Here is a 14,902-nt window from a genome sequence, read left to right on the forward strand (position 1 = left end):
TATAGTAATATGTTTATTTTAAAAATTGAATTTTTCTTGGGATTGGTTTTGATGCTTCTGATATTAGAAACATTTTTCCCATTGCCTCCTTACTGATCACAATTACAAAGTTAAGACTAATAACTTAGTTTTTCTGTGCTGTGCACATTTTTGTTTTGAGTAATTATGAAACAGGATTGATAATATTCTCATTGAAAGTTGATGTCTAGAACTGAAAAATTTCCTTTGTTTATAAACAAATATTATGGCTGGTCTGTCATGTAGAAATAAGAACTGGTTAATCTTGTTTTTATTAGCCCATTATTCATAAAAGTGATTTTTGTAAAAGAAACACTTGTAAAAGTGATTCTTTTACATTTGGGTGCTTATGAATAGAGGGGTTAGATGAGTTTCATATAACAGAGTCCAGACATGATTGGGTTTGGCTTCTTACCTGTGTCATTAATAAGCTTGGTCAGTAAAGGTCTTCTTTGAGCCAGATTTGCCCTTTAATTCATCTTTAGGACATTAATGTCCTTTGCTAAGTTTAATGATCAACTTTGCCATTGTTTGATAAATATGCAAGTGCTAAATGGAGTATTTAGACCTAACCCTACATAGTAGAGAAAATGCTTAGGTCATTATATTGAACTTTATTTGTAGAACATACTAGTGTGGGCCTGATAACTGAAACATATTTAATAGGTGAGAACACACTGAGGTGTAAAGCCTTTTCTTCAATGTATTTAGTCATATTGCCACCTGTTAATCATTATAGTCTTTTTTTGTTGTTTTTCATTTGGCAGAAAAGACAGCTTTGATTTCTGGCTGCAAAAAAGATATGAGGAAGAGCTCCTCCCCTTCCTTGAGTAACTGCAACTCCGTTCTTGCTAACAAAATATTTGGAATTCCACTTGATGAGCTGCAGCAGGGAGGACATCCAGACAATGAGGTTCCATTCATAGTCCGCCACGTTGTGGACTATATTGAGGAACATGGTATACATTTCCTTACTTTGAGGGCTAGCCTTTGTTTTAATAAACACAACTTATCCCTTTTTGATCTTGGATTTTTTTTTTTTAGCATGGAAAGTCCAAAATATAATGAGGAAAAACAATAGAAATTCTTTTTTTACGTTTTAGTGTGTTTTATACTCAGAAATGCCCAATGTAGAGCATTTTAGTGTGGGGGAGATATTAGGAGTATTTTTAATGGATAACGGGGTGGGATAGCCCGACCGGTGTGGCTCAGTGATTGAGCTTTGACCTATGAATCAGGAGATTAGGACACATGCCTGGGTTGGGAGCTTGATCCCCACTAGCAAGCGTGCAGGAGGCAATTGATCAATGAATCTCTTTCATCATTGATGTTTCTATCTCTTCCTCTCTTTTCCTCTCTGAAATCAATAAAAATATATTAAAAAAATAGGGGGGTGGGATAAAATAGAATATCCCTCAGGACAGACAGAGTTAGTATGTTTCTAGCTGTGTAATTTGAAGGTGTTTAGCCCAGTCAGGGGAGCTAAGAATGGCTTTCCAAAAGTCTGAATATTTTAAGTTGAGTGGAGAATATGTGACCAAGTAATTGAAGTTGAAGCTTATTTAATTTTGCCTTGAACTAATGTAGGAGGTCTGGAGCAACAAGGACTTTTTCAAGTCAATGGAAATGCTGAGACAGTGGAGTGGCTTCGGCAGAGATACGACAGTGGAGAAGAAGTGGATTTGGTTAAGGAAGCAGATGTTCCCTCAGCTATTAGTCTTCTTAGGTTTTTCCTTCAAGAACTTCCTGAACCTGTTATCCCTGGCAGTTTGCATATTCACTTGATGCAGCTTTCTCAAGGTAACAAAATTTGATTCTTATCAGTCATTTAACATTAATTTCAAACTCCTTACCTTTAGAAATCTTGATGTGTAAGCAGTAATTATAGTAGTTCTGAGATTGATTTTTTTATGTACCCATTTCGGGGACATAGGCTTTTTGGGGCTGTTTGGTCTAGTCAAGAATGACAACTTACCAGATTCCTGTGGTATATTTACTTTTTATAATTGGTCTAAGAAATAGGTTTAAGAGGAGGAAAGGCAGGATATAAGAACGAGAAGTAAGAGGATACGGAAAGGGGAAAGAAAAAATATATTTAAGGTGATTTGTGTAGCAGAGTAGCCAGTGGTGTTGCTTAGTGGTGATGTTATTACAGGATATTTATCCCTGGTTTGATAGAATTTTCTAGCAAAAATCAGAAGACAACTTTGATTCTAGGTTTAAAATATACCTAAAGCTTGTTCTTGGCCTGAAAGAAAGAAAATATCAAATTGTACATCAGGCTCCAAGCTAAATAAAGAAAAAAAATTTGTGCTTGTTGGGTTAGTTTTTTGGTAGTGACTAAAAGTAGGGCCCAGCTGGAATGGAATAGGGACAAGAAAAGTAAAGGTAGTGACAGGCAGAAAGGTAAAAGAACCAAGAATTGAGGAAATGCTTGTTTTCCTAGAGCCAAGTGGTATTCATGTGTACATAATGAGCGATAGGTTTGATTTTACAGGAAACTTTATGAAGATGGCATATAATATACATTTGTTAAATATTTAAATTATTTTTTTCTGGATTTTCTCTTTGTGTAATGGAATCTCTCTATTTCTTTGAATTGGAGCTTCTACAGAAATTCTGTGATGTTAAGAAATTATAGTCCTAGCTGGTTTGGCTCAGTAGATAGAGTGTCAGCCTGTGGACCACAGGGTCCTGGGTTCGATCCTAGTCATGGGCATGTACCTTGGTTGCAGGCTTCTCCCTGGCCCGGGCCCTGGTCGGGGTGCATACAGGAGGCAACCCATCAATGTGTTTCTCTCACATCGATGTTTCTGTCTTTCCCTCTCCTACTTGCCCCAAAAATCAATGGAAAAATATCATTGGATGAAGATTAAGAAAACAAAAAACAAAACAAAACAAAAGGAATTATAAACACTAGATGAGTGGATAAAAAAGCTGTGGTACATTTACTTAATGGAATACTTCTCTGCTGAAAAAAGGAAGAAAATATTACCCTTTGTGACAGCATGGATGAACCTGGAGAACATTATGCTAAGTGAAATAAGCCAGTCAGAGAAAGACAAATACCATACGATTTCACTCATGTGGAATTTAATGAACAACTACCAAGCAAAATAGAGACAGACTCATAGATAGCAGGCAGATGGCTTGTGTGTGGGGGGAGGGATGGGCGGATGGAGGGATTGAGCAAAAAAAAAGAACTCATGGACACAGATAATAGTGTGGTAATTGTGGGGGATGGATAGAGGTGGTAGAGGGCATAGAGGCAATAAAAGGTGATGGAAAATTTTAAAAAAAGAAATTACAAATACTTCCTGAATGCAGGACATCCTAATATATACAAAGCCAGGGGCTGTCACGACCGAAACAACCACATGGACGACCAAACAGCAGGCTGTGTGGGGCAACCAGGCCAGCAGGGTGGTTAGTGAAGGACCACTAAACGACTGAACAGCAGGCTGCGTGGGGCGACCAGCCTGGCAGGGGGGGTAATGAGGGACAACTAAATGACTAAACAGCAGGCTGCATGGGGTGACCAGGTCGGCAGGGGGGACAGTGAGGGGTGACAAGGTCGGCGGGGAGGGGCAGTTGGGGACGACCAGGCTGGCAGGGGTGGGCAGTTGGGGATGACCAGTCCGGTGGGGAAGGGCACTTGGGGGTGACCAGGCCTGCAGGGGAGGCAGTTAGGATAAATTTGATGGGTCTCGGCACGGTGGGAGGGAGCTCTGGGCCCCAGCTGGGGCGCGGTGTAACTCTGGGTCTCATGCAATCGGGGGCGTGGCTGGCCTTCAAACTGGACCCTGATAGGAAGGAGGAGGGAGCCCCATTTCTTGCAGAATCAGCCGTTGGTCAGCTTGCTGTCAGTGGCCTGCCAACCAAGAATCCCATTCCCCTGCACCTTGGACCCTAAAATATTTCCTCTAATTAATTACCTTTTAATGTGCATGAATTTTATGCACCAGGCCACTAGTCCTATATAAAGAAGGCTAATATGCAAATCGACCGAATGGTAGAACAACCGGTCTCTATGACGTGCACTGACCACCAGGGGGCAGACACTCAATACAAGAGCTGCCTCCTGGTGGTCAGTGTGCTCCCACAGGGGGAGTGCCACTCAGCCAGAAGACCAGAAGCTGGGCTCAGGGATGGCGAGTGCAGCAGCAGTGGTGGGAGCCTCTCCCGCCTCCGCGGCAGTGCTAAGGATGTCTGATTGACATAGGGAGTGGGCCTAAGCCATCAGTTGGACATCTCCTGGGGGCTCCCAGACTACAAGAGGGCGCAGGCTGGGCTGAGGGACACCTCCCGCCCCCCCCCAAGTACACGAATTTTGTGTACCGGGCCTCTAGTTTTATAATAACACTACGGTGTCGGGTGAATTTCCCGCCAAAATATAAGATGGCGCGGGCAATTATTTAGGTTTCCCGCGCAAAATCAGAGTTAGTTTAAACACGTAATAATATTCACAAAACTCAAAACTAAAGACGTCCAGACACAAGAAGTATTTCTCAATAACTATTCTCTTTGCATGGTGAGATATCCAGGGATATCGGTTATAAAATGAGAAAACAATACATTGGTACCCTAACGGTATTGTACTCGACCAGCGCCATAAAGTGTTCTCTACTTACAAGGGATTTTTATGATACCTATTACCCCAATGGGTATGAAACGGTTCGCATACGCAGGTAGGTATCTTTGTGAACGGCAAACAAACAAATATTTGGTAATACGCAGTTACAATCGGCCCGAGTTTACACGTTTCCCGCACTCCAAGTGATAAGCTTGTGTGTATCCTTAAGCAGTATGTAGTCAGGAAAGGAGGATTTCATTTTGGGATAGCTCTCCATTTTATTAAATTTTAAGCACTTATGAGCCTAAATTACTGGATGCCTCTGATTTATGTATAAAGTTCATTACAATTATATTTTATGGCCCTCTTCCATATGTTTTATTTTTTTACAGCTAGATGATGGGGCTTACTTTGAACTTGCTTTATTCAGAAATGGTTAGCTGATTAAATTTTGTTCTTTTATTGTGCCACCTGGATCAAAAAACATGTTTCAAAATGAAGTGTCATTGATAATGTCACCTTTTCTCAAAGTGTAACTTAATTTATTCCCCCAGCAAATATTTACCTTTAAATAATTTTTAATTTCAGAATTAATTTCTTCACTTTTTTGTAGGTTTTCTCCCCTAGGTTTACCTTAAGTTACGTAATGAGCATTTTACATCCATTAAATATGGTGAAACTGATGTGTTAGAGCTCTTTTAATGACTTTAGAGTCATTTTTACTTTATTTTTTATTTTTATTTTTTTTTATCTTTATTGTTCAGATTATTACATTTGTTCCTCTTTTTTCCCCCCATAACTCCCCTCCTTCCAGCTCCCACCCCACCCTCCACCCTCACTCCCCACCTGCTGAGTTCATCCATAGGTGCATGATTTTTGTCCAGTCACTTCCCGCATCTCCCACACCCTTTTTCCCCTAAGAATAGTCAGTCCATTCCCTTTCTATGTCCCTGATTCATTATAATCACCAGTTCATTCTGTACATCAGGTTATTTATTCACTTGATTCTTAGATTCATTTGTTGATAGATGCATATTTGTTGTTCCTAATTTGTATCTTTACCTTTTTCTTCTTCTTCCTCTTCTTAAAGGATACCTTTTAGCATTTCATATAATACTGGTTTGGCGGTGATGAACTCCTTTAGTTTTTCCTTATCTGTGAAGCTCTTTATCTGACCTTCAATTCTGAATGGTAGCTTTGCTGGATAAAGTAATCTTGGTTGTAGGTTCTTGGTATTCAGCACTTTGAAAATTTCTTGCCATTCCCTTCTGGCCTGCAAAGTTTCTGTTGAGAAATCAGCTGACAGTCGTATGGGTATTCCCTTGTAGGTAATTGAGCCTCTTTCTCTTGCTGCTTTTAAGATTTTCTCTTTGTCTTTTGCTCTTGGCATTTTAATGATGATGTGTCTTGGTGTGGTCCTCTTTGGATTCCTTTTGTTTGGGGTTCTCTGCGCTTCTTGGACCTGTAAGTCCATTTCTTTCTCCAGGTGGGGGAAGTTTTCTGCCATTATTTCTTGAAATAGGTTTTCAGTATCTTGCTGTCTCTCATCTTCTGGCACTCCGATAATTCTGATATTAGACCGCTTAAAGCTGTCCCAGAGGCTCCTTACACTATCTTCACACTTTCGGATTCTTTTTTCATTTTGCTTTTCCAATTGGGTGTTTTTTGTCGAATCTTTGTTTTGATTCTTGTGCTCCTCTGGTCTGCTATTGGGTATAATATTCTTTATTTCAGTCCGTGTATGCTTACTTTCTAATTTCTTTATCGTAGCATCGAGGGTCTCATTAGTTTTCGTGAGGCTCTGCACAAATTTATGGCAAGCCCTCAAAATTGCGATTCTTAGCTCCATATCTTCCATTTCTGTCATGTTTTTTTGTCTCCGCATCTTATATGCTTTCTTGGTGCCCCCCCTTGTGGTCTCTGTGCGCAGTCTTGTTCTAGCCAAGCCTTAATTGTTGTAGTTAACACTAGAGGGATTTGACCTCCAGGCCGACTGGCTGTAGGAATCAGCTGTGGGAAACGTCTGTCTTCTGGGGAGGCGTTATTCCAGCCTTTGCCTGAGGCGGTCGGCAAATGGTTGTGCGCAGGGCCTGGGCGGGGCGGGCTCAACAGGGCGGGGGGAGGGAGCAGCTATGGCCGCTCTCAGTCCGTCCCCAGGGGCTCTGCCTCTCGGTCCCAACAACCGCTGCAAACCTCGGAGGGGCCGTAGCCAGACAGTCCCGCTTCTCCCGTTTGAGTCTGGGTCCCTAGAGACTTGCCCGGATCTGTAGCCCAGAGTCTGAGACTCCCTCCTGATTGAAAACGACAACCGCGCCCTCAGCCGCCAGCCCGCTTTGCGCGTGCACCCTCACCACCGCACCGCCGTACCTTTAAATTTTCCACACTGCGCCTCCGCTGAGCGTCGGAATGCTGTTGTTTTTGCTTCTAGTTGAAGAGACTCTCCTCAGCCAGCCTTCCCGTGGTTCTGGTTGATGTCCGCTCTGACTTTTAGTTGTATTTTTGAAGTGGTTGTCCACGGCGGCAGTCTCCGGTGTTTACCTACGCCGCCATCTTCCGCCCAGCCCATTTTTACTTTGTAGTGATAGGGTTTTATGTTCCCTGTTTTAGCTGAATTGTAGACAAGTCTTTAAAGTTTCAAGAATCAGATAATATTCAGCCTTGAATGAAAACTTATAAAAGAATAATTGGAATGAAATTTAATGGTAATATAGTCATTGACTCCTTGAGACTTTCAGAAGCTGTCACTAGGATTGTCATTTTAATCAGTATTCATTTAAAGTATGACAGCAGCATCCTATATAATAAAGAGGTAATATGCAAATTGACCGTCACACCCTTGCACACGATGGGCACCCCCATGTGGTCACAAGATGGCCACCATAAAGTGGCTGGCAGGGGAGGGCAGTTGTGGGCGATTAGGCCAGCAGGGGAAGGCAGTTAGGGGCAACCAGGCCTGCAGGGGAGGGCAGTTAGGATCGACCACACCAGCAGTGGAGGGCAGTTGGGGGCAGCCGGGCTGGCAGGGGAAGGTAGTTAGGGGTGACTGGGCCTGCAGGGGAGGGCATTTGGGGGGGACCGGGCCTGCAGGGGAGGGCAGTTAGGGGCAACTGGGCCGGCAGGGGAGGGCAGTTGGGGGAAACCGGGCTGTCAGGGGAGCAGTTTGGTGTTGATCATGCTGGCAGGGGAGTGGTTAGGGAGTGATCAGGCTGACAGGCAGAAGCGGTTAGGGGCAATCAGGCAGGCAGGTAGGTGAACGGTTGGGAGCCAGCAGTCCTGGATTGTGAGAGGGATGTCCAACTGCCGGTTTAGGCCCGATCCCTATGGGGGATCACAAAATACCACGTGCGGGCGCGCACGTATAGTGCGATTGAAACTTCATGGCCCATGCGCAGAAGTCAGTATTTTGTGGAAGAGCCACACTGAAGGGGCCAAAGAGCCGCATGTGGCTCGCGAGCCGCAGTTTGCCGACCACTGTCCTGAGGGAGCCCAGATTGGAGAGGGTGCAGGCTGGACTGAGGTACTCTCCCCCCCCCCCCCCCCCCCCAGTGCACGAATTTCATGCAGTGGGCCTCTAGTTTATAATAATAAAAGCATAATGTGCAAATCGATTGAACGACCAAACAGCAGAATGACTGGATGACCTTCTGGATGATCATGCTATGACATGCACTGGCACCAGGCCAGCCAAGGCGGGTGCAATGTGATTGGTCAGGGGGCCCCGCCATCGCCCCATGATTTTCCCACAGAGGGAGGCCTAGGCCACCCAGCCAGTGGCCACAGAGGGAGGCCCAGGCTCCCGGCTGGCAGTGCTGCAGTGGGTGCTGCGGCGGGTGGGCGGGGCCTCTCTCTGTGGGCGATTGATCTGGGGGCCCTGTGATCGATTGCCCCACAGAGGGAGGCCTAGGCCACTGGCCAGCGACACTGTGGAGGGTGTGCGGGGCCGGCCAGCAATCGCCCTGCAGAGGGAGACCCAGGCCGGCCAAGCAATTGCATCCCATGCCTGTTGACCGCGGAGGGAGGCGACTGGTGGAGGGGGAGGCGGGGCAGTGCCGCATAGATGGCAAGCAGTGTCAGTGGCGGGGGTGAGGCCAGCTGCCGGAAGCCAGGGGAAGGAAAGCCCCTATAGGCCCTGATCACTGCCAGGCATAGGGACCCTACCTGAGGGGTCCTGGATTGTGAGAGGGTGCAGGCCAGGCTGAGGGACACCCATGACCCCCCCCAACCCCCAGTGGATGGATTTCATGCACCGGGCCTCTAGTGTACTGTGTTATCTATCATTCATGAAATTACAATATGCCTCTAATTTTTAAGGTGTGCAAAAATGCTTGTGGCCAATAAGTCTTCCAGTGTTACAGTATGAGAAATCTACTATTCCCTTCCATTCCCTATTTACATAACTATTAGCATGTGTGTATATGCATACACATGCAACCACATACACATCCATTTCTTTAATAGCTATGCAGACGGGTGTGGCAGTAATTGAGGTGATATTGGCATTTCTGTTGTAATAAAATCTATTTTATTTTGTTTATTTGTCTTTTGACCATTTTTAAAAATATATATTTTTTTGATTTCAGAGAGGAAAGGAGGGAGAGAGAGAGAAACATCAATGATAAGAGAGAATCATTGATTGGCTGTCTCCTGCATGCCCCACACTGGGGATCAAGGCATATGCCCTGACTGGGAATTGAACCAAGCCCTCCTGATTCATAGGTTGATGCTCATCCACTGAGCTATGCTGGCCAGGGCATTCTTTAAAAAAAAAAGTGTATATACATATGTGTGTGTGTGCATGTATATATGGGTATATATGTGTAAATATATGTATATCATATATATGGCAGCCTTTATTCTAGTGCCCCTCTCAAGTCATGACAACCATTCTATTGACTTTTGATTTTAAAATTTTGTCAGCTACTGGTTTAGACCTTGATGGTTTGTCCAACTACTTATACATTATCTTTTGATAGAAATCACAGTCCCCAGTTTTGTGAATGATGCTTGAAAGAATTGCTAATCAAGGGATACTTCTTAGATATATACCAGGGGTGGGGAATGTCCGGCCCATGAAATCATCTGGTCTGGCTCTGCCAAGGCATTAGGGATGAGTTAATTAAACGTTTGACCAAATATAGCAGGCTAATTTTTAAGTTGATAGTTTTGTATAGCCAGAGAATATTATAAATATTCAAATGGTCCTTGGCAGAAAAAAGGTTCCCCACCATGATATATGTGTAGGAAGTACACTCAAAAGGAAATAAATATAAGCAAGTGTGTAATTTATGTGTGTGTGTGTGTGTGTGTGTGTGTGTGTGTATGAAAAAAAAATGCTTCTCTGCCTTATTTGAAAACTTGAGAAGCAACCTGACAGGTATAAATATTTGTGTGTAGTAAAAATGTACACAGACAAAAGAAGAGCAACATGATTGTGTATTTCAATACTGTGTAAAAACATTCTTGCCCACATTCTTGCCACCCAATCAAATGTTTTAGTAGTTGGGAATCTTTTTTCTGTGATTGTGTAATTATTCAGCTTATTGAACTAATATTTATTGAACACCTGCTATATGCTAGGCACTGTTATAGATTCTGGGAATGCAGCAGTGAACAAAACAGAATAAAAATGTCTTATCAGCTAAAATGTAAAGGTCATGAAGGGGGAGAGAGGAAAATAGATGGTAAACCAAATAAATATGTGGGTATGTTAGATGATAAGTGCTACAAAAGTAGAGAGGATGTTAGATAGAATTTGTCAGTGTTGCTATAGCCATCATATTGATAATATTACTTGCATGTATTTTTTGAATTGATAAACTTGATTTTCTAAATAATCCTTTTCTGCTAAATGCTTAGGCTAAAATTTTCCACCAGTAAGGCATGGTTGTTTAAAAAACATTAATTCAGGGACTGTTCCATCCAGATATAAAATCAAAGTACATGTGTGTTTGAATGGGGACAGTGATAATATTACAAAATATAGAATTGTTATTGCTTGCATTTTACATTTTAAGTGAAACTTACGTGACTGTCGCCCTTCCTGACAAACTTCTTAGACATGTGTTATTTTCACAGATGGTCAGTGTCATGACCACAACCTAGTAAGAGTTTTTCAGCCAAGAATTTTAAAATTAGTTTTAAGAACTTGAAGAAAAATATTTTTAAAAATTGGCTTTATTTTTACTTACTTTAAAAAATATTTTTATTGATTTCATAGAGTAAGGGACAGGGAGAGAGAGAGACAGAAACATTAATGATGAGAGAGAACCATCTTGCACACCCCACATTGGGGATCAAGCCTGCAACCCTAGCATGTTTGACATGATAAACACAAGGTCTACTTCTGTTAGTTGAAAACTCACTTGCATAACAGAAACCAACACCAGCTTAGAGGAGAAAAACACATGAGAAATGGAATTCCTTTTTATTTAGTTCTATTAGTATTGCCAAAGTTAATTGTTCATTTTGGGATGTCAAGGCAGAAGAAACTCACTCCTTTGTTTTCCCATTCGTTCAAGTCAAAAGTATGACATTATTATCAAGTTAGATTGCTTCTCTCTTTTTTTAAAAGAAAAATATTTTTATTGATTTCAGAAAGAAAAGGAGAGGGAGAGAGAGAGCGAGCGAGATAATCATTGATCGACCGCCTCCTGTGTGCATTGCGCCTGCAATCTGGGCATGTGCCCTTGACCAAAATCGAACCCGGAACCCTTCAGTTCGCAGGCTGACACTCTATCCGCTGAGCCAAACCAGCTAGGATTAAATTGCTTCTCTTTGCTCACTAGTACTTGACTGGTATTGGCCAGTGTATTTTGACTTACAGTTGACACTAGTTTGGAAATACAGGTACAGTCATGCAAGAGACAATATGGTGAGAATTAAAAAAAATTAGAGAATTGGGGCCAGTGAGTAATAGATGAGGAAAACATCCTCCAGCAATTGAGGAGTTGAGTTCCTTCTCCACTCCTCTTTTCTACTTAATAAGTAAAATGCAAAGCCTGGGGGCATTTGGCCTCTAGTAGAGGAAGTGAAGAGGTTTGAATTGTTACAGAAAAAAGGTGATGTGGGTGGAATAATGTGAACCTGGCACAGTATTTGAGCTTTGCTTTTGCTTCATTAAAAACACCTGTCATTATGTTTTATAGATTATAATAACGAAGATGAATTTGGAAGAAAGTTGAGGTTCCTCTTGCAACAGCTTCCACCTGTTAATTACAGCTTGTTAAAGTTTCTGTGTAGATTTTTAGCCAATGTAGCATCACATCATGAAGAAATTTGGTCTGCAAACTCTTTGGCTGCTGTCTTTGGTCCAGATGTCTTCCAGTAAGTTTTTTCATAATTTTTGTTTAATTTAAAAAAACCCCCGAGTTTGTGGAATAGAATCATTATGCTGTCTCCCAAGGATCATAGGTTGCTTTGATGAACCATTATTTTTTATACTAGAGCTGCTTAATTTTCCTAGCATTTTTTTTGGACAGGGTACAAATTAGGTAGGGTTTACAGATGGGAAAACTGAGGCACAGAATGATGACATTGCTCAAGATTATGAAATGACTCATTGGTTGTCTTCTGACTTTACCTGTGATTGATTTAAGAACTCTCAATTCAATTTGGACTTTTATCCTTAGCATTTACACAGATGTGGAAGATCTGAAAGAGCAAGAAATAGTGAGCAGGATAATGGCTGGACTTCTGGAAAATTACTATGAGTTTTTTGAAAATGAAGAGGAAGACTTTTCATCTAATGATTTGAGTTCAATTACTGAACAGGTGAGAATATTTTACATATTTTACTTGGAGGAAGAATTTTTTTAAAAAATTGCTCTCAAGGGCTTGGTACAAACTTTGGTGGAATTTTTAAGTACTAAATTGGAAGACATGCTCTTGGTTATTATATGGAATCATCTATATCCAAGTAATAGCTGAATGTGATATTTTTTTTAAACAACTTGTCCTCAATTTGGATAATATGGGAAAGGCATTGAAACCAGAATATATGGTAGAGATTTTGTATGTTTATTTCTTCTTTGTGTTTTTTCTTCTGTTAACTTAAGCTTTGTGTATTTTGTAAGAATAGTGTGTGTGTGTGTGTGTGTGTGTGTGTGTGTGTGTGTGTGTGTTGTTGAAGAATTGCTAGCATAGAGGAATGTAGGCAGAGGGTGAGAAGTAGAAGGTAGAGGGAAAGATTCAATACAAAGTTCATGCAAACTCTTAAGCAAATAAAGTTTTTCTTGGTTAAAGTAGCAACTCAGTATAGCAGTGCAATCATTGTCATTAATGAGAAGCATTAGAGTAAGTTTAGGTTGCAAGTAGTTTTTTAACTCTTGTTTGTAACTCTTGAAGTAAGTTTGTCTAGTGCTCTCTTCTTTTTGAGTTTCACCCTATTAATGCAACTATTTGGCTGTTAGAATCTTTTAACATAGTAGATATTTTTAGTAATAGTATGAGAGAGAGAGGACTGGATATGATGAATAGGGTGTGTTTGAAAAATGGCCCAGAGTCCATAGACATGGGGTCTTTAAATGAATGTGAATCCAGTAGAATGGTTTGAAGATGTAGGTCATAATTATGTTTCTGTATACATTTGAGAAGGCAGGTAGCAGCATTCTCCACAAGCTGGAGTGTGGAGAGCAGGCATTACACAAGACCCTAGAGAGGGGAATTATAGCAGTCAAAGAAAGAAGAGATGGAGGTATGGATGAGAGTTTTCTTTAAGTGGAGTTGAGGTAGCTGCATATATATAGGGCAGGTTCAGAATAACTTATGAACAGAATAGACTGTTGATAAGTGGAAGGTCAAATTGACAAGGAGAGAATCAGAAGAACTTTTGAAGATAAATGTGGGGTGAGAGAGAGCATTTTTATTTAAGTTTTTAATGTTTACTCTTACCCAAACTAATATAATCAATTCTTTTTTTTAAGTCTCTTTTTATTTATTTATTTCAGGTGTGTGTGTGTGTGTGTGTGTGTGTGTGTGTGTGTGTGTGAACCCCTACCCAAGGATATTTTCCCATTGATTTTTTTGGCCCTAGGAAATGAAGTAAAAAATGAGTTGTGTTTAAAATTTTCTTAGAATAGTACATCTTAGGTAATGTTAATGAACAGTTTCATGAAATTTTCTTTTCTTTTTTGTTCTTTTCTAGTTTCATAAAATTTTAATTCTCTGTTTCTTTTTATATAGGTTAATGAACTTTCTGAGGAAGAAGAGGAAGATGAAAAGCTGGAACATATAGAAGAACTTCCAGAAGAAGGAGCAGAAAAATCAAATGACATGCCAGAGGTGGTACAATTAAGGATGACTGAAAACATCCTGGAAGCAAATAGTGTTATAGCATCAACAAGGTAGTATTTCATTTGAAAGAACTTTAGCTTTTGAGCATTTTATTCTAGAAGTAGATTCACTCAACCACTAAATCAAACAAGAAAAACTTAAAGTAATCTTGCTAAGAAAATTTTAGTTATAACATAGATACCTTTCTTTTTAAATACAATCTCTTACATATATTTCTTCTTAAAAACACAAATTTATTTATTTTTGTTAATCCTCACCTGAGGATTTTTTTTTTTTTTTTTTAGAGCGATTGGAAGGGAGGGGGAGAGACAGAGAGAGAGAGAAACATCGATATGAGAAAGGCATCCATAGGTTGCTTCCTGCACATGCCCCAACCAGGGCCAGGGATTGAGCCTGTAACCAAGGTACATGCCCTTGACCGGAATCAAACCCAGAATCCTTCAGTCTGAGAGCTGACACTAACCACTGAGCAAAAAGTGGCTAGGTTTTGCCTTTTCTGTTTGTTGCTTGAGAACATCCTCTGAGTAATAGCAAATACTATTACTCTGGCAAGGCGTATAGGGCTAGTATTGAGACCATCATACTATCCTACATGGGGTACTTTTATTGGGCAGTAGTCAACTTTTCCTCCTTAAGATTTGGAATAAGTCAGTGTTTCTCCAAGTGAGTATCAGATGAAGTAGCTGGCATCATCCCCTCCTCTCCCCGCGCCCCCCCCTCCCGCCCCAACACACACACACAGGAGGGAGAATGTTTTTAAGGGTCTTTTTTGTGTGAAAAAGTAATTTCTTTAGAAAATTAGTATCATACTCTGCTAGAAATGAACATAAAACTAACTACATGCTCTTCTGGTTGTTTCAAGGTAGTACAAATGTGACAGTTTTCAGCATATTTTGTAGTCATTTAGTATTTTAAAGTTTTATAGCTAATTTCTTTCTTTGATTACAGTGCCCATATATCTCCCACCAGCATCTTACCAGCCTCTGCAGAGTAAGTAGTATACTTACAGAAGACAATTTA

At 41.1% G+C, this 14,902-nt stretch overlaps 1 protein-coding gene across 5 annotated transcripts in view; it reads left to right on the plus strand.

The window, feature by feature from the left end:
* Nucleotides 1–14,902, plus strand: part of FAM13B (family with sequence similarity 13 member B) — a 65,438-nt gene that overhangs the window by 14,008 nt on the left and 36,528 nt on the right. For all 5 annotated transcript variants that reach the window (XM_070414932.1, XM_070414935.1, XM_070414936.1 and 2 more), the window contains exons 3-8: nucleotides 786–977; nucleotides 1,606–1,818; nucleotides 11,737–11,914; nucleotides 12,220–12,361; nucleotides 13,772–13,932; nucleotides 14,831–14,872. In XM_070414932.1, coding sequence (XP_070271033.1) covers nucleotides 821–977; nucleotides 1,606–1,818; nucleotides 11,737–11,914; nucleotides 12,220–12,361; nucleotides 13,772–13,932; nucleotides 14,831–14,872 — 893 coding nt within the window. In that variant the 5' untranslated portion in view covers nucleotides 786–820. The remainder of the gene's footprint in view (nucleotides 1–785; nucleotides 978–1,605; nucleotides 1,819–11,736; nucleotides 11,915–12,219; nucleotides 12,362–13,771; nucleotides 13,933–14,830; nucleotides 14,873–14,902) is intronic.

The sequence above is a fragment of the Myotis yumanensis genome, unplaced genomic scaffold, assembly GCF_028538775.1.
Source record: "Myotis yumanensis isolate MYYU_CA2020_CCGP unplaced genomic scaffold, mMyoYum1.0.hap1 SCAF_5, whole genome shotgun sequence".
NCBI classification, from domain to species: Eukaryota; Metazoa; Chordata; class Mammalia; order Chiroptera; family Vespertilionidae; genus Myotis; species Myotis yumanensis.